Source organism: Trichosporon asahii (genome assembly GCF_000293215.1).
Source record: "Trichosporon asahii var. asahii CBS 2479 unplaced genomic scaffold scaffold00070, whole genome shotgun sequence".
Classification (NCBI taxonomy): domain Eukaryota; kingdom Fungi; phylum Basidiomycota; class Tremellomycetes; order Trichosporonales; family Trichosporonaceae; genus Trichosporon; species Trichosporon asahii.
In genome coordinates this window covers 2,264,482-2,284,534 of record NW_014040855.1, presented here as the reverse complement: position 1 = coordinate 2,284,534, position 20,053 = coordinate 2,264,482, and the positions used below count along the sequence as shown (strand labels likewise).

Here is a 20,053-nt window from a genome sequence, read left to right as displayed (position 1 = left end):
CCGTGGGGTAAACCAGTTGGCTTGCGTACAAGGCGGCAACAGCTCGGGCAGCACAGACCCTCACCGTCCCTTCTCGATTGAACCCTTGAATGCATCTCTTTCCTCGGATCATATGCTTATTCCTGCATCTGGCCATCTGGTCACCGGATGTCGGCATCTGCTCTACTTCCTCTCTTCTTGAGCGCTCGGCCCACTCGGCATCCATCCGGGCTCATCGCCTCTGACAGATGCGACAATAACATAAGAACGCCGCAGCTCGCCGGCGCGGTTTTTCTCTTCCTACCAACTGACATTCACAGCAGCACCTAGACATGGCGGCGAACGTCTCTCTGGCCAGCTTCAAGCCTGTTGCCTGGGCGGGGCACGACGCGAACCTCACGCTTCGCGGCATTCCGGAAGGCAACTTTACGCTCCTTCTTGACGGGCAGAACGTTTCGCCCTCCTCCGAGTCTCGCGAGAACGGCACTGTGACGGTCACTTTCCCTGTTGGCGATGCCAAGGACTCTGTCGCGTTCAAGACGCTCAAGGTCCAGCTCGGCGGACAGGACGCGTACTCTGTCAACGTGACTGTGTGGCCGGAGCAGACCCCGGTCCAGCTGCCGGAGCAGCCGGTCTGGCTCGAGATGTTCGAGGACGGCCAGGACGGATGGAACGCGACCAACTGGAAGTTCGACACGCTCTGGGGCATTGTGCGCGACCACGGCACGAATGGCAAGCAGCGGTTCTCGCGCGCGAGCGGCGTCATTGCTGCCGCGGTCGGAGCGGGCTCCCACTCTCTCGCGACCCCGGCCATCGACCTGCAGGAGGGCGAGTACGAGCTCCGTTTCGCCAGTCACTACAACACCTCGGACCCGCAGGGCCAGGACGCGCACGTTTCCGTGACGTACGACGGCAAGTCGCCGGAACGCCTGTTCGCGCTGAACGAGACGGCCGAGGCGGCCCAGCACCGTGTTCCCTTCAAGGCTGCCGCCGGTGCCAAGCTGGTGTTCACGTTTGCGTTCGAGGGCAAGGGCGACAATGCGTACTGGCTCATCGACGATGTGGCTGTTGTGAAGCCGCAGGGCAAGCTCGAGGGCGAGCCGACCGAGGTCATCGACATCATCTCGGACATCCAGGGCCTGCCTCAGAACGACCAGATGCGCGACAGTCTCCTGCCGGGGTTGCGCAAGTACGGCAACGCCAGCACGCTCGTGATTAACGGCGACCTGGTCCCGTACGACGCGCCGGACACTTGGGCCAATTTCACCAAGGCGCTCAAGGACGCCGGCACGTGGGAGCACTATGGCGAGAAGAATGTCATCTCCACCCTCGGCAACCACGAGATGTACTATGCGATGCCCGAGTCGCCGGGCCACATCGACAACTTCCTGAACGGCACGCGCATGACGGAGCTGCACGGCGAGCAAGGCCGCGGACTCTGGGGCGAGCACGTGACGGAGAAGGGCACGCCGATCATTTGGATGGCAACGGAGCAGTACACCTTCCTGGACCACACGGGGCAGCCGCCGTTCGTGAACATGAGCGACGCGCAGTACGGGTACCTCGCCGGCCGCCTTTCGCACTGGAAGCAGGAGGGCAAGCCCGTCCTGCTCTTCTCGCACTTTGCGCTCCCCTACTCTGTCTCGGGCACCTGGACGACGTTCGACAGCACCAGCTTCGGCCACGAGGAGACGCGCCTCCGCTACCTCCTCGCGGCGAACCCGCACGCGCTGCTGATTACCTCTCACACGCACTGGGACATTGCAGCTCTGGACCAGAACGTCGACCACCGCCCCCTGGTCGGGTACAACAGCACGATCACGACGTTCAACACGGGCGCGACGCTCAACTACATCGGCGTCGGGTCCAAGGACTTTGAGGGCGACACGCTCGGCGATGGCGCGCCCACCGGTCTCCGCGCCGAGATCTATGGCGACCGTATCCGCGTGAACGCGTACCGATTCTGGAACCTGAGCACTGACGGGACGCTCATCCAGACCCGCGATGTGCCAATTGCCGCGGCCAACGGCAGCACGAGCAAGGACCACAGCGCGGACAAGAATGGCAAGGACGGCAAGGAGGGAAGCGGCGCCCGGCCCGCCGCGACTTGGGGCGTGGCGGCTACCCTCGCTGCCGTGCTCGCCTCGGCTTGGAGCCTGCTGTAAGGAGAGTAGAGAGAGTAGTATCTAGTAAGTATCAAAGTACCCATGCATTCTTTTGGCCATAGCAGCTATAAAGGGAGAGCGCTGTGTCAGTGTCAATGATTGGAGCTGGCCAATTGCGGACGGCCGCGCGCCGGCTCTGGCTTGTCAGTGCCGAGTGGTACTGCGATCTTTCACGTATGCAATTCTCAGATCCTGCCGCAAAGCTTCCATTCGACGCTGGCATCGGTAATCTGAATCGGAGTAACGTCGGTGATCCCAATAGGGAGCTTGTCAGCCGCCTCACAGCAGCACCAGACCATAGGCTACAGATGTCAGTGACGGCCCGAGGAATCGGGCCGAGAGGTGGACCACCAGTAACAGAGCAGCCCACCATCCGCAGCTCCGAATCCATCAACAGAACACCGGAGGCGCCAAACGGGCCAGCATCTCCCATTTGCAGGGGAGAGGGACTCGAGGAGCCCCGCCTGACAGTAGCGTCGGCCACAAAGACGCGCCTTCTTTCGCTGTATTCACCTCAAGACTCGATGTGTGCTTCAGTTATTGCGCCTCCTCGGTTCCGCGATCCAGAATAGCGGAACGCGTTTGCTGTGGCTTGTGTCTATTTGCGGTATCGGGCTGGTCGGGCTGGTCGGGCTGGTCAGACTGGTCAGGCTGGTCGGGCGGACACATTGGATGGCGCTTTGTCCCGGCTGAGCCCCCCTGCTCTGCTCTGCTGTGGTCTCAGCCACAAAGCACAAAAGGCACATGGGTGGCGAGTGCGACATCCAAGTCGAATATCCTCGATTCTTGATCGGCCGTGCGCGGGGAACTGCAGTGTTTGAGCACTCGCCAAGCTGTGCAGCGTGCTGGATCGCTGGAAGAGGCAGGTGCGGCGGCTGTGCAGGGAAGGCAAGGCTGCAGGATCTGATAGGGGATGGTCCGAGCGCTCCGCGCGCTTCGCTCAACGCCACCACGATGCCCCTGGTGGCTCCGCTCGCTGGTGGCCTGGTGGACGCCCGATATGGAGAGTTCAAGAGCAAGAGATCAGCGCTGCACTGACCCTCACGGTCAAGACGCTGCTATAGGCCAGAATAGAGACGGAGCTTCGCTGAAGCCCCCTCCTCCACAACATTTGCATTTGGCTTGTGAGTCTGTGACTGGTCAGATAGCTGCTAGTACGCCTGAGCTCGCCTGATTCCTGTGCTCGTTGTCAACAGTGTAAAGGGCCCTGGCGCCAGCGGCGCTTCAAGGCGGAGGCGTTAGGGCCAGGCGCGCGAGGCGGGCTTGAAACGCTGCCTTTCAACTGTGCTCAAGTGTCCGTGCGCCACGCGCTGGCCCCGCTGAGATTCCCGAGCGACGCGCGCGAGTAGCGAGTGCGCGAGCAGCGCGAACAGTGACCAGCGGCGAGCAGCGCGGCGGCGCATTCCTTGGGTCTTTGGGTGTGCGCTAGAAACTGGCTAGCAGGGTTAGGCCGGAGCGTCACCTGAAAGCATGATTCTGTGCGCCAAGAAGCCAACAAAGCATACTCCGCACCCAGCACACGCCCGTAGTACATGTAGTGTGTGCGCCGTCGTCGCAAGATGTGCGCACTGTGCATACGCTGCCGCCGGCGCCAAGCCATGACGACGTCCAAGAGAAGCCAGAGAGCAGAGAAAAGGTTCAGGAACGGTGCTTGTTCTGAATCGGAATCGAGTGCCATGACCGCATCGTCTTGTCGACTCTGCTACGTCGAGATCGATGAACAAATGCATCATCGATGGGCGGTGGGCAGAAGCGTGACAGATGGTTGTTTACAGCGTTGTGGGCGGATGCAGCATGGAGGGCTCTCGGGGGAAGGGGATGCAAAGGGGGAAGGAGATGAGGGAGATGGGAGGAGGGTGTACAGCATTGTTACGGTGGACAGGGTCAGAGAAATTAACGGGCTGGTGACAGCCGGGTTTAACTGCAAGCGGTAGTTTGAGTGTGTGCTGGCTTGGGGAGGTTGACAGAGGGGGGCAGGGTGTGTGCCGGCATCCCTTGGTCCCCCTTGGCCACCCTGCTACGTGCGGGGCGCCTGCAGACAGAGACACGCTAGGCTAGGGACAGAGCCTGTCAGGGTCTGGACCCCTCGATTAGCTTCCGTCCGCGCCTGCTTTGGAAGCCGAGGGCATCTCACCCCAAGAACTCCCAGGCCACGATCCGAGGAAGAATCGAGGGATCGGGTGTTCGGCGCCAGGCACGAGTGAGGATGATGTAGGGCTTGGAAAGCCAGTCTAGGCAGGCATCCTGACTAAGGGGCCCACACGCCCACCACACGCCCACACTCTGGGTGGTGTCCTCTGATCCTCTGCACAGCTTGCAGAGGCCTTGCAAGCCCGCCGTCGGTTCCCGTTGCATGCTCTCACACTAATCCCACCACAACAACAGCCTGCCAGCTACCAGCAACCAGCATAAGGCCAGGGCCCACAGGGGATTCCAACCACACCCAAAATATGCAGTCTCTCTACTGCGGCTCGGCTCTGGTGGCGCAAAGTCTGAACCTAGCTGGCTAGTCTGGTTGCTTGTTGCATGACTGATCACTCACCCTCTCTCCAGGCCCTACCTCCACCATCACCACCTCTCGCTCGCTTCCGGTTCTCCCCTTGCTCTCTCACACGCCCCTTGCCTCCGACCTGCCGGTCCCTCCTGCAACATTCCTGCACTCGTACACTCCTGCCCAGCTGCCTTCCTCCATCATCCTGCGCCTGGCTCTGTGTACCGTGCAGACAGACGCACTCCAGGCCGCCGGCACTGCAGCGATCACCTTGTCCACACTCTACTCTTCTCAACTCTGACCATCATCTTGCTTCTCAACCTTCAACCCCCGACCAACCGACCCGAGTCCTCGTGATCGTCCGACAGACGACTCCCCCCATACTCAACCCTCACCCTCCTTCCACCACCCCCACAGATCCACCTCGTCTCGACCACTGACCTCCACAATTCAATCCATCGGCAACCCGCATCTCCACCACCACCTCTTCCCTCTTCTTGGCCCGCCGATACTCTCTGACTCTTTCTTCTAACCTCTACTCTCCTTCGCACTTCATCGCATCGCCCGTCCACCCCTCCAGCCGGTAACGAGCGCTTTCCTTCTTGCAGCGCCCCTTTCATCCGGATATCCCTAGTCACGACGACGCCCTCTTCGTCTCCCCGTACGACGTCTTCCTTGGCAAGGCTGGCAAATGGCTCGTCCGATCTCGCGTCTATCGCTCTAGAGCAGAAAGCTCTCCTCCCTATGAAGCCCCGGGAAGAGACACGGTCGGCAAGCTCCGGCGCACCGCCAAGCCGCCGACCATTGCGCCCATCGCTTGATCAGCAATACCATCGACCACAGGGGCCGCTTCGACCGCGTCAGGAAGGAGATGGACAACCGCCTGCATCGCCGTCCGGATCATCAGCCCCGACTCCTTCTCCCCCTGCATCGCCGCCAGCAGACCCGACCGCCACAAGCGCGGCAGCTCCGCCGACCATTGCGCCCATCGCTTGATCAGCAATACCATCGACCACAGGGGCCGCTTCGACCGCGTCAGGAAGGAGATGGACAACCGCCTGCATCGCCGTCCGGATCATCAGCCCCGACTCCTTCTCCCCCTGCATCGCCGCCAGCAGACCCGACCGCCACAAGCGCGGCAGCTGGGGCGCCCGGCGAGTCTGCACCAGGCGGCGTACCTCACACCCTCACGAACCCCTCAGATCCTTGGCCTAGCCAGAATGCGTCTTCCTCTTATGACCCAGCATGGTCATCGATGAACGGATCCGTCCCCTGGAACGCGTCGATGACCATGGAACCCTCAGCGAACGTGTCCTCGAGCTCATCGACTTCAACCTCAATATCGCGGACATGGAGCAGCTTCACCAAGTCGCGGCCATGGACGACGTCGTCGAAGACGTCTACAGGCTCGGATTCAAAGCCGACGTTCGTGCCGGGCCAGCTGTTCAACATGACGATGGGAGGACGTGACCGAGACACAGTGTACAGCGTGCCCATGTCGTTTGGCCATGAGTCGCAGAGCAGCAGCTACAGCAGGAAACGGCAGGACTGGAACGGCACAGCCCCGCAAGTCCTAAACATGATGGTGGATCTGGGCTCTTCTGACATGGTATGTCGTGACAGTGCAGGGGCCGAGCCCGTGCTGACATTTCCAGTGGGCAGCGGTCAATACGTGCAAGAGCTCCTCGTGCAAGGATGCCCCGCGCCTATTCAACCACAGTGCTTCCCTCGACGCCGACATCGACATCAGGCTAGACTATCTCGTCGGCTCTGTCAGCGGCGAGATCTACTGGGAGCAAGTGACGTTGGGCAACTTTTCCATCGGCTACCAGTCGTTCGTCGCGGCGGAGCGAGTCGTAGACGAGGACATGGGCAACGGCGAGTTCTCGGGGCTACTGGGCTTAGCTCGTGAGTATAGCTAGTGACTCGTTGTATGTTCTGAAGCTAATTGCAGTACCGGCCAACTCTGTCATCCAAGAGCAGCTCCCGGGTACGTTTGGATCACAGCCAGATGGCGCGACATGGCTCGACAACCTGTTCGGCGCTGGCGCGCATTCAGCTCCGACCCACCGTTTGTTCTCCCTGTCGCTCGAGCGCTTCGACGACAAGCGAACGGCGTCGACTCTTGGTATCGGCACGACAGACGACCGATTCTGCCCCCCGCCGTGCTCGCCCAAATACGTTCCGATTGTCGCCGAGTCAAATCTTGGCAAGACGGGATTCTTACACTGGCGTATGCTGCTTGATGGGATCTACACGACGACGTGGTCTGATGCAAAGGGCGGCTCCGGCCCCAGCCACCGTAACATTACGCTTGGAAGGAGTGAGGCGGACGACGTCAAGCAGCCGTTAGTCCTCCTGGACTCTGGCGGCGTCGGTATCTTGTTCAACAACCGAACGGTCGTCGACGACATTTACCAGTCGTTCAACATCAAGGCCGGCAAGGACGGCAAGTACCGCTTCCCGTGCACACAGCAGATCGCAGTCACGTTCAACATTGGCGGCAACGACTTCCCCGTTCACCCGCTCGACATGTCGTGGCCCGACCCAGACGACCCGACGCAGGTCTCGTGCTTCGGCTCGATCCAGTACGCCAACCTGAACGGTAAAGCCGATGTGGTACTGGGCTCGAGTTTCATGCGCAATGTGTACTCGGTGTTCCGATACCCGGACCAGTCAAAGGCTGGCTCGTCATGGCGACCGTCAGTTGGCATGGTGTCGTTGATGGACCAAGCGACCGGCTCTAAAGACTTTTACGCCGTCCGCAACGACCACAAGGCTCTGTCGGCAATCTCCCAGGGCCGCTGGGACGGCGAGCGCGGGGACCCAGGGGCGGGCGCAACGCCTGCGCAGCAGCACCGTGTCGTCTCCACCGCCGTCATCGCTGCGTGCTCAGTCATTGGCTTCTTCGTGCTCGCTGCCGCTGCGTTCTGCGCGTGGTGGTTCTGCATGCGCCGCAGGGTCGGTGCGTCCGGCCGCATCGACTACAGGCTTGCGGACCCGGCTCCGCGCGAGCACGACCGTAGCGATTCGACGTTACGCAGCAGCAAGCACCGGAACACATTACGGCAGAAGAGCATGGTCGACGGGTTCTCGGACGCGGACGTCGAGAGCTGGAAGTCCATGACCGAGGGCGGCTCGATCCAGCTGAACAGTCTACGCGAGGTGCGCGAGGAGGACGACCGACCTTACGCACTGACGCGTGGTGCGGATAGCCTGTCGAACCACACGCGCGGCTCGAGTCTGCACCAGAGTTTGCTCATGGTGCATGACTCGCCGAATGTGCCGTACAGCGACTTTGCCCCGGGCGAGAATTCTGCTCAGCAGCAACAGCGGCCCTCGTACGGAGAGCGGCGCAAGAGCTCGCACTCTGCCATCAATGTGCCCGTCACGTCGCCCGATGCGTCTCTCCGCCTGATCGATCTGCCGAACGCCGATTCGCCATACCCCCGCATGTCCCACATGTCGTCCGGATCGTACTCGATGACGGGAGCGTACCCCATGGTCGGCCGACCGCCGAACGCACGCCGCACGAGCGAGTACGACTACTTCGGCTTGATGGGTGACTCGCCGACGCAGGAGACATTCCCCAGGGAGCGCAGAGCGAGCGCCCCGCGTACTTCGCCGCGCTTACAATAAGTCAGTAAGCCGGCGGCGCGCCAGAACCTAGAGCGCCTAGAAATCGAGCGCCACACACAGACACAATTCAATTCAGCAACCTGTCACGACCTGTACAAAGATGTATCATCAAGGGAACCCACGACCAAAACTGTTTCACGGACTTGAGGCTTAGAGCGCCGAGCGTGCGCGCGCCGCGGGTTGGATTCCTCATTTCATGGGCAACTCGTCACATAGTCCGCAGATCTAAAGTTATCAACCCACCAATTGTACAAGTAGAAACTAAACAGAGAGAGAGAGATGCTATGGACACTCTGGAATTAACTCCTGGTTGCGACTAACTAATTCTCCGAGGGCTTGCCGATGATGGGCTCAAGCAGTTGGGGAAGGAGCACGCTCGCGTCGCCCTCGAAGTGGAAGTCGTTCTTGTTTCTTCGTCCTCCCTCAATCTCCAGGTTGATAGTGACCACGTGGGTATTCCTGGTCCGGGCGAGTTCCGCATACCCCGCAGCAGGATAGACCACGGCACTCGTCCCCACAACAAGGACAATGTCCACGGGCCTCTCCTCGATCCACTCATCAGCCTGCTGGAGCATGTCGGCATCAAGGCTCTCGCCAAACCACACGACGGCGGGGCGTGCCAGTCCCCCGCACTCAGGACACCGGGGCAGATCCTGGGCAGAGATGGGCTCGAGCGCGTGTGCCGGGTCGAGGAGCTTTTCTGCGGCCGAGTCCTGCGCCGCAATCTCGAGCCCCGGCAGAGGGTCGCGGTCATCGTACGCCTTCCATGGACACAGGGTGCATTTCAATTGGAAGAGGGAGCCGTGCAGGTGTTTCAGCGTCTGGGCGGGGTGCTGGGCGCGTTCGTGCAGGTCTGCTGCGTCAGTCGTCCCTCCCCTCTGTCCCTCTGTCCCTCTGTCCCTCTGTCCCTTCACTCCCTTCACTTCCGAAAAGTAATTGTCACTCACTATCGACATTCTGCGTCAAGCACAAAAAGTCATCCCCCAACCTCTCGGCTAACCGGGCCAGCGCCCAGTGTCCCCCATTCGGCTGCACGCCGAGCGCCCTGTGCCGCCTGTAGGCGTAAAAGGTCCACACGAGTCCCGGGTCGCGCTTGAATGCCTGCGGGGTCGCGAGGGAGGTGGCTTCGTAGTTTCGCCAGAGCCCGCCGGCTCCGCGAAAGGTGGGGAGGCCCGAGGAGGCTGAGAGGCCCGCGCCGCAGACGGCGAGGATGCGCGGATGCCGCAGGCTGCGCAGGAGGGTGTGGAAGGCTGAGATGTCTGACATGCTTTGCACTTGAGCACTTGAGCGCTTGAGCGGTCCGGGCGTGCGTGTGAGCAATGAAGGTTGAAGGGATTGGGTGATGATGAGGAGGATTAGTAGATGGTGAGAGTTGCCGGGTGCTGTGACGTCGGAGGGAGGTGGAGGTGCGGCCAGCGCCGAAACGATCACAATGGCAGTTTGAGAGCGATCAGTGGTGATACTTCACTTCACGCTCTCCACTGCGTAGATGGAACCGGCGCCATCGCGAGGATGGGCCTAGCAGAATGTCAGCTCGGCCAAATGTCGACCTGGAGGAACTACAGTGCTTGCCAGTCAGCCACACAGCATCCGCCGCTGAGCAAAAAAAGTAGTCACACGCTACCGCTCCATCACACGCGCGCAATGTAGCAATGGTACACTATCATACATGACTTCACCGTCTAGAACACCTGCAAGCTGCCGCCGACGAGCGGGTCCTTCCTCCTGCTCTTATTCCTCTTGCGCCTCCTCAGCGTCTGCGTCCCCTCGTCCACGCCCAGTTCTCCCAGAATCTGGCCCCACTCGCCCTTGACCCATTCCTCTCCCCAGCCTGCTCCGTTCTTGCCCTGCGCCGGGCGGAACTTCCTCCCCGCCCTGTCTCCGCTGCGGTACGCGAACGCCGAACCCATGATCTCGACCTCGATGCGGGGACAGTCGGCGTGGAACCGCGCCAGATGGGCCGCGTCGTCCTCTGCTTCCCGTGTCGGATCGGCTGGAAAAGCATAGGCGGGGAAGAGGAGACGGAACTGCGCGCCTTGCTTTGGCACGACGCGGACGCGGTCGTCAGAGCAGGCTAGCCGCAGCGTCCCGCTCGTCTCCTCGAGGACCGTGCCCTTTATCCCCGTCAGAGACAGATTCTTCGACGCGAGCACGGATACGACGGCGCCAGTGAAATCGGCTTTCAGGAGCTTGCCCTGCATCGGCTCGGCGGCCACGGGTAGGGTAGTAGCCCCTGATGTCGCATTAGGGTCCCAGGTGGGAAGCTGCAAGACATGCGCAAGGTATCGCTCGTGCAGCGTCCGCAGCGGCTGCAGGCTCGCGTACGATATCCGCTCTCCGGGCGAGGTCGCGCACCTCGCCTCCCGCACCTTGCGCGCTTTGCGAGCTTTGCGCGGCGCCATCGTGCCCCGCTCCTCGCGCTCAGCTGCCTCTGCAGCCTGCGCTGCCTTCGTGGCCGCCAGCGCGGTGGGATCGCCGCGATTCCGCTTCCGCCCCGTGACGAGCCCGCTCGGCGCACTCGGCACATCGGTCAGGAGGAGGTTCTTCCCGCTCAGGCGCGCGTTGTACGTCGCGCTGTCGAGCCCGAGGAGCGAGGGCAGGTCGCTCTCGGCCGACGCCGCCGTCGTCAGGTCCGCGAGGGGTTTCTGCGGTCAGCTCGGTCGCAGAGATAGCAAGCATACTTGAATAGCAGTCGCTATCGGACGGTAGATGTCGGTTACTTGTGGTGTCGCGGTGCCCGAGGGCCCGGCCGAGGCCAACGGACCCGACGGCGCAGGACTCGAGACGCGCGACGGGGCGGCGCTCGGTGTCCGCGAGTCGTGTGAGGAGGCGCGGGACATTGCTGTGTGAGTGTGAGGCGGAGTAGAGGACGACCTCCACTTTTGAAATTGTTGTTGCCTTGACGTTCTCAGAGCGTGAATTTGAACCAACCTTATTACGGCCTCCCCTTTTCACCACGTGCTGTCAGATCACCCAAGTGGGGGCGTGTGGAGTGGTTCCTGAATCTGGCCACCCCGGCCCTGCTTGGCATCCGCTGGTGGCTAGTGGTCTTGGCCATGCCAAGCTGGGAACGCCGGGCTGGTGTGAGAAGACATCCAGCAACCCGCGAGAGTTGGGCTAGGCAACGCTTGGAACACTCGGCAACGCTTGGAGATCACATGGGACGGGGTGCCCAGCCAAGCAACCGGGCTTTGTTGACGCTGGGCTTGTTCTGCGAATGATGGCTGCCTGCATATGAAGAAACTCTACTGCAACAATGGGGGAACAAACAACGTGCGGCTGCTCGACGACGACTATGAATGAGTGAGGGATGTGAGGTATTACTTCAGTGTCCGGGAACCTAGGAGAAAAGGGTATCGAAAAGTAAAATGGAAGGAACCAAGAGTTCGCTCAGAGAGCGAGGTAGGCGGCGGCGTAGGCGGCGGCGGCGGCACCGAGGGCGAAAAGGCCGGCAAAAGAGCCAGTGGAGGCGGCGCCGGCGGTCTGGCTGGCGGCGGGAGCAGCGGCGGCAGAGGAGGACTGTCCGGCGGAAGCGGAAGCTCCACCGGTAGACGAGGCGGCAGCCTTGTCCTTGTCTCCGGCGTCCGCAGAGCCAGCACCAGCAGCGGGCTTCTCCTCGTCGGCGGGCGCTGCAGTCTTCTCGTAGTAGTAGGTGATCTTGTCGAACTGGTTCTGTCCGCTGGGAATGTTGGGGCCGATGCAGTCAACCTCGAGGGTCCACTTCTTGGCGGGGTCAAGGGGAGAGAAGAAGAAGAGCGACTCGGTCGCAGTGGGGAACTCGGTCGCGATCGTCTCCCAGATCTGCTCGCCGTCGTCGGCAAAGATGTGGAGCTGGAACTCCTTGGACTCGGGGCCGCGCGCACCCTCGAGCTCGACGTAGGCGACGCCCTTGGGGATGCTCGTGCGGAACTTGGACTTGTCCTTGCACACTGCGTACTCGCCGGAGGCCTCCCACGTGCCCTCCGTGCCGAGGACGGGGTTGACCTTGCCGTCCTCTAAAAAGTCGACCTCGGTCTTGCGTGCGTCGTCCTTGCTCTTGGCATCCGAGACAAAGCCAGTGCCCACAGTGACGCCGCTGATGGTCCAGTCGCTCTGGCCGAGGACGAGGGAGACGTCAATCTCGCGCGTGTCGTTGCTCTTGAACTCGGCAATGTCCGTGCTGGACAGCGGCTGCTCGAGGATCTTGCCGTCGGTCGGGAACTGCCCGCCCGTGCCCGTGACGTAGAGAATGGACTTCCAGTCCCCGCCGCTCTGCGTCCAGTACTTGTCCGACTTGCCGTGGATCGTGATCGCGTCGCCGATGAACTTGAGGTTCACTGTCATCTGGCCCCAGGACGAGTCCGTGTTGTACACCGTGTCGTCGCCGCTGCCCGATGCAGTCCAGGCCTCGGGCTGCGGGCCGAGGCGGATCTGGGCGTCGTGCGGGGACAGGTCGCGGTTGAACTTGAGCGTCGGCTGCTTGTCGCCCGCCTTCTGGGCGGAGGCGAGGGCCGAGAGCACGGCGAACGAGAGAGACGTCGAGAGCAGCATCAGACCGGAGTTGGTATCAATGAATGTGAGTAGAAGAGGAAAGGAGGTAGGTTGCTGGGAGCATCAGAGGTTGAATGCCGATTATATACTCCGGGGAAGACAGGAGGACCCCACGGTGGAGAGGAGGCAGGTGTTTCCGCATTGTCTTGGTATTGCTCGCACGTCTGAGAGGGGCACGCGCGATCTCGCGATGGCCTGCGCATTTGCTGGTGTGCAGTTGGTTGACGCGCGGTGCTCAAATTGGTCTTGGCGAACTTGGCGGAGGTGGCTGCCTCGGTCTCTTGCGCCAAACCGTAGCGCCAACCCGGATCCCAGCGGGGCATCGCGGGCTCTTTGCGAGCCACTGGCGTCGCCTGGGCAGCTGGGCACGCGGTGCCCAGTTCTGCCAGACATTCATCCAGTTAGGTTGCCGAGACCAATGACGCCGAGCTTTCGCGGCAACCCCCTCGTCTCTTGTCATCATCCTCCTCTGGTGGAATGCTGCGCGGAAGCCTTGTTGCCAAGACAAGGCACAGCCCCAGGCACACACAGGTACACACCCACCCACCCTCCAACTCATTCGATCGGCCCTTCCACCAATTGCGTGCGGTCTTGTATGCAAGGAATGAACGTCAGAGGAACGATACATAACACGATTATGCGGACCAAACATATCTCGTCTGCGCACTCGACGGCGTCAGACTACTCTGCAAACAATCACTCTCGTCAACCTGCCTAGATGACCTCGCACTCGCGCTCGAGGTACGCGATGGCGCGCTGGTCGCCGAGCGCCTCGAGCTCGGGCTTGACCTTGGCAAGCACCTCCTGGTGGTACTTGTTGAGCCAGTCCTTCTCGTCCTGCGACAGGAGGCGGAGGTCGATCATCTTGGTCTGGATCGGGCACATGGTGAAGTTCTCAAACTCGAGGTATCCCTTGCCGCCAAAGTTGTTCGGCGTCGGGGCATTCTTGACGCACACGACCGACTCGATGCGGATACCAAACTTGCCGTCCTCATAGTAGCCCGGCTCGTTCGAGAGCACCATGCCCTCCTGCAGCCCGATGGCATTGTACGCCACGCGGGGACCAATACCCTGCGGACCCTCGTGCACGTTCAGGAAGTGGCCAACGCCGTGTCCGGTGCCGTGGCTGGGGTCAGCTTGAGTCGTGCGCAAAATCAGCTCACCGGTAGTCCAGGCCGTCCTTCCAGAGTGCACGGCGCGCGACAGTGTCGAGGACGTAGCCCGTCGTGCCGGCCGGGAAGACCATCTCGTCGAGGCCTGGGGTCAGCTTGAAAAGAACATGAAAGCATACCGATGTGGCCCTGGAGCTGCGGCGTCAGTTATCGATCTAGAAGAGGCAACTCACGACTCGGGTGAAGGCGCGCTTCTCCTCGGCGGTCGGGGTGCCAAAGTGCTGCTGTTAGCTAGATCGTAACATGCTAGCTCACCAGAGTGCGCGTGACGTCCGTCGTGCCGTCCATGTACTGGCCGCCCGAGTCGCAGAGGTAGACCTGGTTGACATCGATGACAGCGCTGTTCTCCTCGTCGGGCTTGTAGTGGATGATGGCGGCGTTGGCACCAGTAGACGAGATAGTGTCGAACGACAGGCCCTTGAAGAGCTTGTTCTCGCCGCGGAACTTCTCCAGCTGCGTTGCGGCGTCAAACTCGTTGATCTTCTCGCCCTTGCCGAGCGCCTCCTCGAGCCAGGCAAAGTAGCGCACGAGCGCGGCACCATCGCGAATGTGAGAGCGGCGGAATCCCTCAATCTCGACTGCATTCTTGCGCGCCTTGGCGTCCTCGACCCAGGATCGGCGGGCCTCGACGTTCTCGTCGCCGAGGGCGTTGGCGACGGCCCAGCTCGTCTTGCGCCCGATCAGCACCTTGTCCGTCTTCTGGACCTTCTCCTTGGGTCCGGCGCCGTTAGCGGCGGGCTCGGGCTTGGGCGGCTCGGGCGTCGGGAGCTTGTCCTTGCGCTCCTGGTCGGCGGCGGCCTCGGCCTCGGCCTTGGCCTTCTCGGCCGCCTTCTGCTCCTCAATCAGGCGCCGCCAGGACGCAAGCGCGGGCCACACCTTGTCGTACTCGAGCACGGCGACGTTGTTCTGCGACAGGTAGTCGCGCACGTCCTGCGGCACCGAGGCGGGGTTGACGTAGAGCGTGGCGTCGTCGCGCGTCACAATCGCATAGGCGAAGAAGACGGGGTTGTAAGGAATGTCGCTGCCGCGGAGGTTGAAGAGCCAAGCGACCTCGTCCAGGTTCGTGATGACGGTGCCGGGGGAGCCAGTCTTGGTGAGGTTCTCGCGGAGCTTGGACAGCTTCGAGCCGACGCTCTCGCCGGCGTACTCGTCCCCAAGGCGGAAGATGGGGTTGGATGGGCGGGGGGGGCGGCCCTGGCCCCAGACGAGATCGACGAGGTTCTCGTTCACGGGAACAAGGGAGCGGGTCGGGTCCTTGGCCAGCGCCTCGGACAGGGGCTTCGCGTCCGCCGCCGAAAGGACGTGAGGGTCGATACCGACGCGGGTCGTGGGGCCGAGCTCCTTCAGCCAAGCGCTCCAGGACGGCACGTCGGGCATACCCTGCTTCATCAGAGTCCAGCTGCACGTTAGCTCTTCTTCAAGCGCCGGTCAGCTCACTCGTCGCCGAGCTCCTTGCCGGCCTGGAGAAAGTATCGTCCGTCAGTCCAGCACAGCGCCTCGGTCTGGGTGACGACAGCGCAGCCGGCGGAGCCAGTGAAGCCGGTCAGGTATGCACGGCGGGCGTCGCAGGGCGCAAGGTACTCGGAGGCGTCTGGGGTCAGCTGGAGCCCGCGATGGAAGCTCACGGGCATCTTCAGAGGGGACAACGCTGTCGTCAGCTCGTTGTACACAGACGAAGGAGCTCACTATACACCGATGTTGCGCTCGCGCATGAGCTCGCGGAGAGCAGCGAGCCTCGCGCGAGCGTCGAGGGCAGCCATCGCGAGACGTCGAGTAGTTGGGAGAATGGTGGATGAAGAGAAGGTAGCACGAGGTGTTAAGTCGTGCAATCAGTTTTGTGGTTGTCGTGTCACAGATGTTATGTCAGTGCAGGCCGCGCGCGTTCATGTGCTCATGTGCCGCGACAGACTCGTACCGCGCGGCCTCGCACTTGACCGATGGCGGTAAGCGCCCGGCGTCATGCCCGACCCAAGTCATGTGATGCCCGCAAATGGCTATGTGCCTGGGCAATGGTCTGGGGAGACCACGCGATGAGGAGTGCCTAGGAGCCGGTCCGAAATTTTGTTCAAGCCACCCATGTAACAAGGGACAGTGGCATGATCCGGCGTCCCCGGCGAGCAAGGCGATAGGACAGTCCGCTAGGAATAGATGGTGCAATGCATTGCTACTTGTTGCTCAACGTGGCTCGGAACGTCCGGCAGAACAAGCGGTAGAACTGACAGTAGAACTAAGCGCTCGTATTGTCGAAGACTGCGAGATCCTTGCAACCTTCAAAGGGAGGGAGGAAGGAATGCGCCATGTCAGTGCACCAATAACTGAACATGCCTTCCATTCCATGTTCATATCAGATACAACTCGTTGGCCCCTTCTATCTAAGCGCGAATATGTTGCAGCAGCTTGTCCGCACCCGTCTCCTTCACGGCCCACTGGAAGGCGGCGACGACCGCATCCCATCGCTTGTACAGCGTCGCGCCCAGCGCGGCAACGAGGAGCGCCTTGACGGCTGCCCGCCGGCGCTTGATGGCCAGGACGTCGACGTGCTGCAGACGTGTCTTGCCGTCAGAGCCCTTCACGAGGCGCACGGCGTCCCAGTCGCCCCAGCGCGTGCGCTGTGTCCGCCACCACAGCCCGATGCCCGACAGAGGCGAGTTGACGGTGATGCGGCCACCCGGGGAACGCCAGTAGTTGTCTACGCCGGCAACGGCAATGGTCTGATGTCAGCTATATATCAGGAGCAATGGTAGCTTTGGGTCTATACCGCCTCGCCGGCGTCCGGCTCGGCCAACTCACCGCCTTGTTGAGCTCCTTCTGGATCTCCTCGCTCTCGTGCTCAAACACAGCCTGTTTCGGCTGCACACTGCTGAGGTTGTAATCGAGGATCTCGCGGACGATGCGGGCGACAGCGGCCGTCTCGCGGAGTGCGGTGTATCCCCAGCTTCCGGCGACCGAGTTGGGACCAATGATCGTGAAGTAGTTCGGGAACCGCGGCACGGCGATGCCGGCGTATGCCTGCGGACCGCCGATCGAGGTCCAGTACTGCTCCAGCTCGAGGTTGCCCTCGCCAAAGAGACGGGTGTTGGCGCCGAGGCCGTGTGCGCCAATGTCGCTTCCTGTCGCGTAGACTATGATGTCGTGGTCGCGGTGCTGGCCGTTCACAGTGATGCCAGTCGCGTCGACGGACTCGAGCGCGCCGTTAACGAGCTCGACGTTGTCCCAGTGCAGACTGTCGAGCCAGCCGAGGTCGAGCGGGGGTCGCTTCGTGCCGAGAGCTGAGAGTTAGGAGAGCCTCGAAGCAGTCAAACTCACGCCATGTCGGGGTCAGCGCGTCGAGATACTTGGCCGGCGCCTTGGCGCGGAGGTATGCGAGCAGCTCGCGCTCGTCCTGCTCGCGCTGCTTGTTGTCACCACTGAACTTGATCGACCAGTGACGGTCGTGCTGGGGGTCAGCTAATCTGAGTCCAGAGAGCAGCGCAGCTTACCTCCTGGAGAATGCCGAAGCGGTGCCAGCGTAGGTAGCCGGGGATCCACTGGAACGCGAAGCGCTCCCAGGGTGTGTACTCGCGCTGGATCTTGGGAATGAAGTAGCCTCCCGAGCGGATGTAGTGCGTGACCTGCGTGCCGGGGAGCTTGGCGAGGCCGGGCACAATCTGAACACCAGAGGATCCGTTGCCGACGACGGCGATGCGCCTGCCCTCAAGCTTGACACTGCCGTCCCAGTCGAGGTTGTGGAACCACGCGCCCTTGAAGTCCTTGAGCCCCGGGACGTTCGGGAACTTGCGCTTCGCGAGCGGACCAGTGGCCGAGATGAGCACCTCGGTCGTGATATCGGTCTGCGCCTTGGTCTTCGTGTTGCGGATGGTGACGCTGTGGGTCTGCGTGCGCTCGTCCCAGTGCGACCCGACGTACTCCGAGTTGAAGACGAAGGAGTCGCGCAGCTCGTACTTGTCCACGAGGCGGAGCCAGTACGCGAGCACATCGGGCTGGAAGGCAAAGTACTCGCGCCAGTCGGTCTCGAGGTCCGTCTCGAGCGTGTACAGGTGGATCGGAACATCGACACCCGCCTCGGGCCAAATCGAGTCGCGCCATACGCCACCGGGGGAGCCCTTCTTCTCGAGGATCTGGAGTCAGCGAGATCACGGGATTGCAGCTCACAGTGATCTGGACGCGGTCGCCGAGCTCCTTCTTCAGACGGATCGCCTGCGTGATGCCGGACAGGCCACCGCCAATGATGACTGTGCGAATGGTGCGGGTCATAGTGTCGACAGTTAGTGGGGGTCATCAGTTCTTTGCTATGCTCGCGCTTATGAGTATCAAGAGTTCCTCCGACCGTCAAGGCTAACGCAGCAGTGTTGCCAATGCAGACGGCCTAAGACGGTGCGTGATCGAGCGCGCTTGGTGCGCACGCGTGCCGAGCGCATGCGTGCCGAGTACATGCCGCCGATGGTCGACGCAGCATCGGCACACCCGTCGCGATGTAGTGAGTCAGCTGCACTGGATGGGAGGATGGATGATGTGTGCCTGGGGTGATATTCGCCATGGATGAGTTGACGCCAGCGGCGGAAGGCGTCATCGCGTTGGCCACTCACGTTATGGGCTCATATGCTGCCTCGCGTGTCCCGATGCTTATCTGCGGCTAGCGTGCGCTTCTCGTTGCGGTAGACGCCTTCCAGCGGCCAATTAACGGGTAGAGGCAGCGGTCTCGATTACTTGAAAGCCCCCATGTCAGCGAGAACGGGCAACGAGGACGACATAGGTTGAATGTGAAGGTGGCGAGGTTGGGACCTGGGATGTTCATCCGATGGGCGGAACCAAAGTGGTCCGCCTCCACCCTGGTCGATCCGCTCCTCTCGATATCAGTGAGCGCAAGAGCAACGTTGGTACGACCGAGTTCCTTCTGGGGCTTGGGGAGGCGATGCTGGAAACATTCAACTGGCCCCACGGCCATCCCAACCTGTCAAAGGCGTCTCACCGACTAATGTCATCCACGCGCGAAACAATGTCTGTTGCATATTATATACCAGGATTTCGTTGTTTAAGTGTCCACTGTCGTATATACCAGCCTCATGTCCTCGAGCGACGCTGGAAAACTCTCGCGTACTCAGGCGCTGGGCTCAAGTGCTGGCAGCGCTCTGTGTCGGAGGCCAGATGGCACGCCACCTCTGGTTGGTGTTCCCGTCAAAGCACTCCCAGAGCTGGAGGTTCTGGCGGTTGCCGTCCTGGACGTCGATGCAGAAACCAGTCGGGATGTGGATGATGCGCTCGTTCTCGTACTTGAAGCGCTGGGGAGCGTGGTTGTCGAAGCATTTCCAAATCTTGAGGGTCGTGCCGTATCCCGCGTCTGGGCGGCGTCAATCACCATTCATGCCCGGAAGAAAAGGAACAACAGGGACACAATTGGAAACTCACCCCATCCGGCATCCAGGCAGAGCTCGCCGTGTCCCGCCATGCGGATGTGTTCGCCCTCAATGCGCCATGCGCTGGTGATGTATCGATCCGTGTAGCGCGAGTCTGGCCCGGTGCTGTGGTCAGCTTTGCTCACATTTGTACTCACGCATAGACCTGAGTGCCATTCTGGGCGTTGGTGCAGCATCCGCCGTGAGGTACTCCGAGATAGCCGCCATTCTCTGGCCCCGAGGGCCACTGGAAGCGGACGGCGTGGGCTCCAAGAAGGAGGAAAAGGGTCGAGATAAGTGTAAGGAGGAGACGCATGGTTAGTTCACCGTGCTGCAGACAGACTTGCGATATCACTCAATCCGAGACAGCCACTTATATATGCGCCAGACGCTCCGATGCCAAGACCTTCTGCACAGGATTACAACCGAGATAGAAGCGCAAACGTGACGCCTGATGTGACAGAGATATGAGTACTTCAGGTGCTGGTGATGGTCAGCTGAGCGGGAAGGAAACGATCTCGGACCCGGACGCAGGAGCGATGAAGAGCCGTATCGGGGCAGCAGACACCGGCTGTCGGTAACGATCGAGTGGGGGGTGTCAATAGCTGTGCGATTGATTAGTAGATAGAATGGCACGGTGCCACGTTGCCCCGGTCTTGGACCGGTGTGTTGGCCGGGTCTCCC

The 20,053-nt window shown here is 61.5% G+C and overlaps 8 protein-coding genes across 8 annotated transcripts; 2 read left to right on the top strand and 6 right to left on the bottom strand.

Moving 5' to 3' along the window:
• Positions 1-311: 311 nt before the first annotated feature.
• A1Q1_04734 (Icc family phosphohydrolase) lies at positions 312-2,144 on the top strand (the record flags this gene model as incomplete). The annotated part of the gene is made up of 1 exon (XM_014322972.1): positions 312-2,144. One exon carries the CDS (start codon positions 312-314, stop codon positions 2,142-2,144), a length of 1,833 nt encoding a protein of 610 aa, XP_014178447.1.
• A 3,362-nt stretch (positions 2,145-5,506) lies between these two features.
• A1Q1_04733 (uncharacterized protein) lies at positions 5,507-8,274 on the top strand (the record flags this gene model as incomplete). Its single annotated transcript, XM_014322971.1, has 3 exons — positions 5,507-6,244; positions 6,291-6,543; positions 6,590-8,274. The coding sequence occupies 3 exons, from the start codon at positions 5,507-5,509 to the stop codon at positions 8,272-8,274; spliced, it is 2,676 nt and encodes an 891-aa protein (XP_014178446.1).
• Positions 8,275-8,594: 320 nt separating this feature from the next.
• Positions 8,595-9,540, bottom strand: A1Q1_04732 (uncharacterized protein; the record flags this gene model as incomplete). Its single annotated transcript, XM_014322970.1, has 2 exons — positions 8,595-9,160; positions 9,222-9,540. 2 exons carry the CDS (start codon positions 9,538-9,540, stop codon positions 8,595-8,597), a joined length of 885 nt encoding a protein of 294 aa, XP_014178445.1.
• Positions 9,541-9,956: 416 nt separating this feature from the next.
• On the bottom strand, positions 9,957-10,676 carry A1Q1_04731 (uncharacterized protein; the record flags this gene model as incomplete). The annotated part of the gene is made up of 1 exon (XM_014322969.1): positions 9,957-10,676. One exon carries the CDS (start codon positions 10,674-10,676, stop codon positions 9,957-9,959), a length of 720 nt encoding a protein of 239 aa, XP_014178444.1.
• Positions 10,677-11,664: 988 nt separating this feature from the next.
• Positions 11,665-12,804, bottom strand: A1Q1_04730 (uncharacterized protein; the record flags this gene model as incomplete). Its single annotated transcript, XM_014322968.1, has 1 exon — positions 11,665-12,804. The coding sequence occupies one exon, from the start codon at positions 12,802-12,804 to the stop codon at positions 11,665-11,667; it is 1,140 nt and encodes a 379-aa protein (XP_014178443.1).
• A 714-nt stretch (positions 12,805-13,518) lies between these two features.
• Positions 13,519-15,736, bottom strand: A1Q1_04729 (cytoplasm protein; the record flags this gene model as incomplete). Its single annotated transcript, XM_014322967.1, has 5 exons — positions 13,519-13,930; positions 13,968-14,105; positions 14,150-14,200; positions 14,269-15,375; positions 15,663-15,736. 5 exons carry the CDS (start codon positions 15,734-15,736, stop codon positions 13,519-13,521), a joined length of 1,782 nt encoding a protein of 593 aa, XP_014178442.1.
• Positions 15,737-16,348: 612 nt separating this feature from the next.
• Positions 16,349-18,230, bottom strand: A1Q1_04728 (uncharacterized protein; the record flags this gene model as incomplete). The annotated part of the gene is made up of 5 exons (XM_014322966.1): positions 16,349-16,687; positions 16,767-17,245; positions 17,283-17,412; positions 17,456-18,079; positions 18,129-18,230. The coding sequence occupies 5 exons, from the start codon at positions 18,228-18,230 to the stop codon at positions 16,349-16,351; spliced, it is 1,674 nt and encodes a 557-aa protein (XP_014178441.1).
• Positions 18,231-19,087: 857 nt separating this feature from the next.
• A1Q1_04727 (carbohydrate-binding module family 13 protein/putative endo-1,3-beta-glucanase) lies at positions 19,088-19,685 on the bottom strand (the record flags this gene model as incomplete). Its single annotated transcript, XM_014322965.1, has 3 exons — positions 19,088-19,314; positions 19,383-19,453; positions 19,528-19,685. The coding sequence occupies 3 exons, from the start codon at positions 19,683-19,685 to the stop codon at positions 19,088-19,090; spliced, it is 456 nt and encodes a 151-aa protein (XP_014178440.1).
• Between the last annotated feature and the right edge of the window lie 368 nt (positions 19,686-20,053).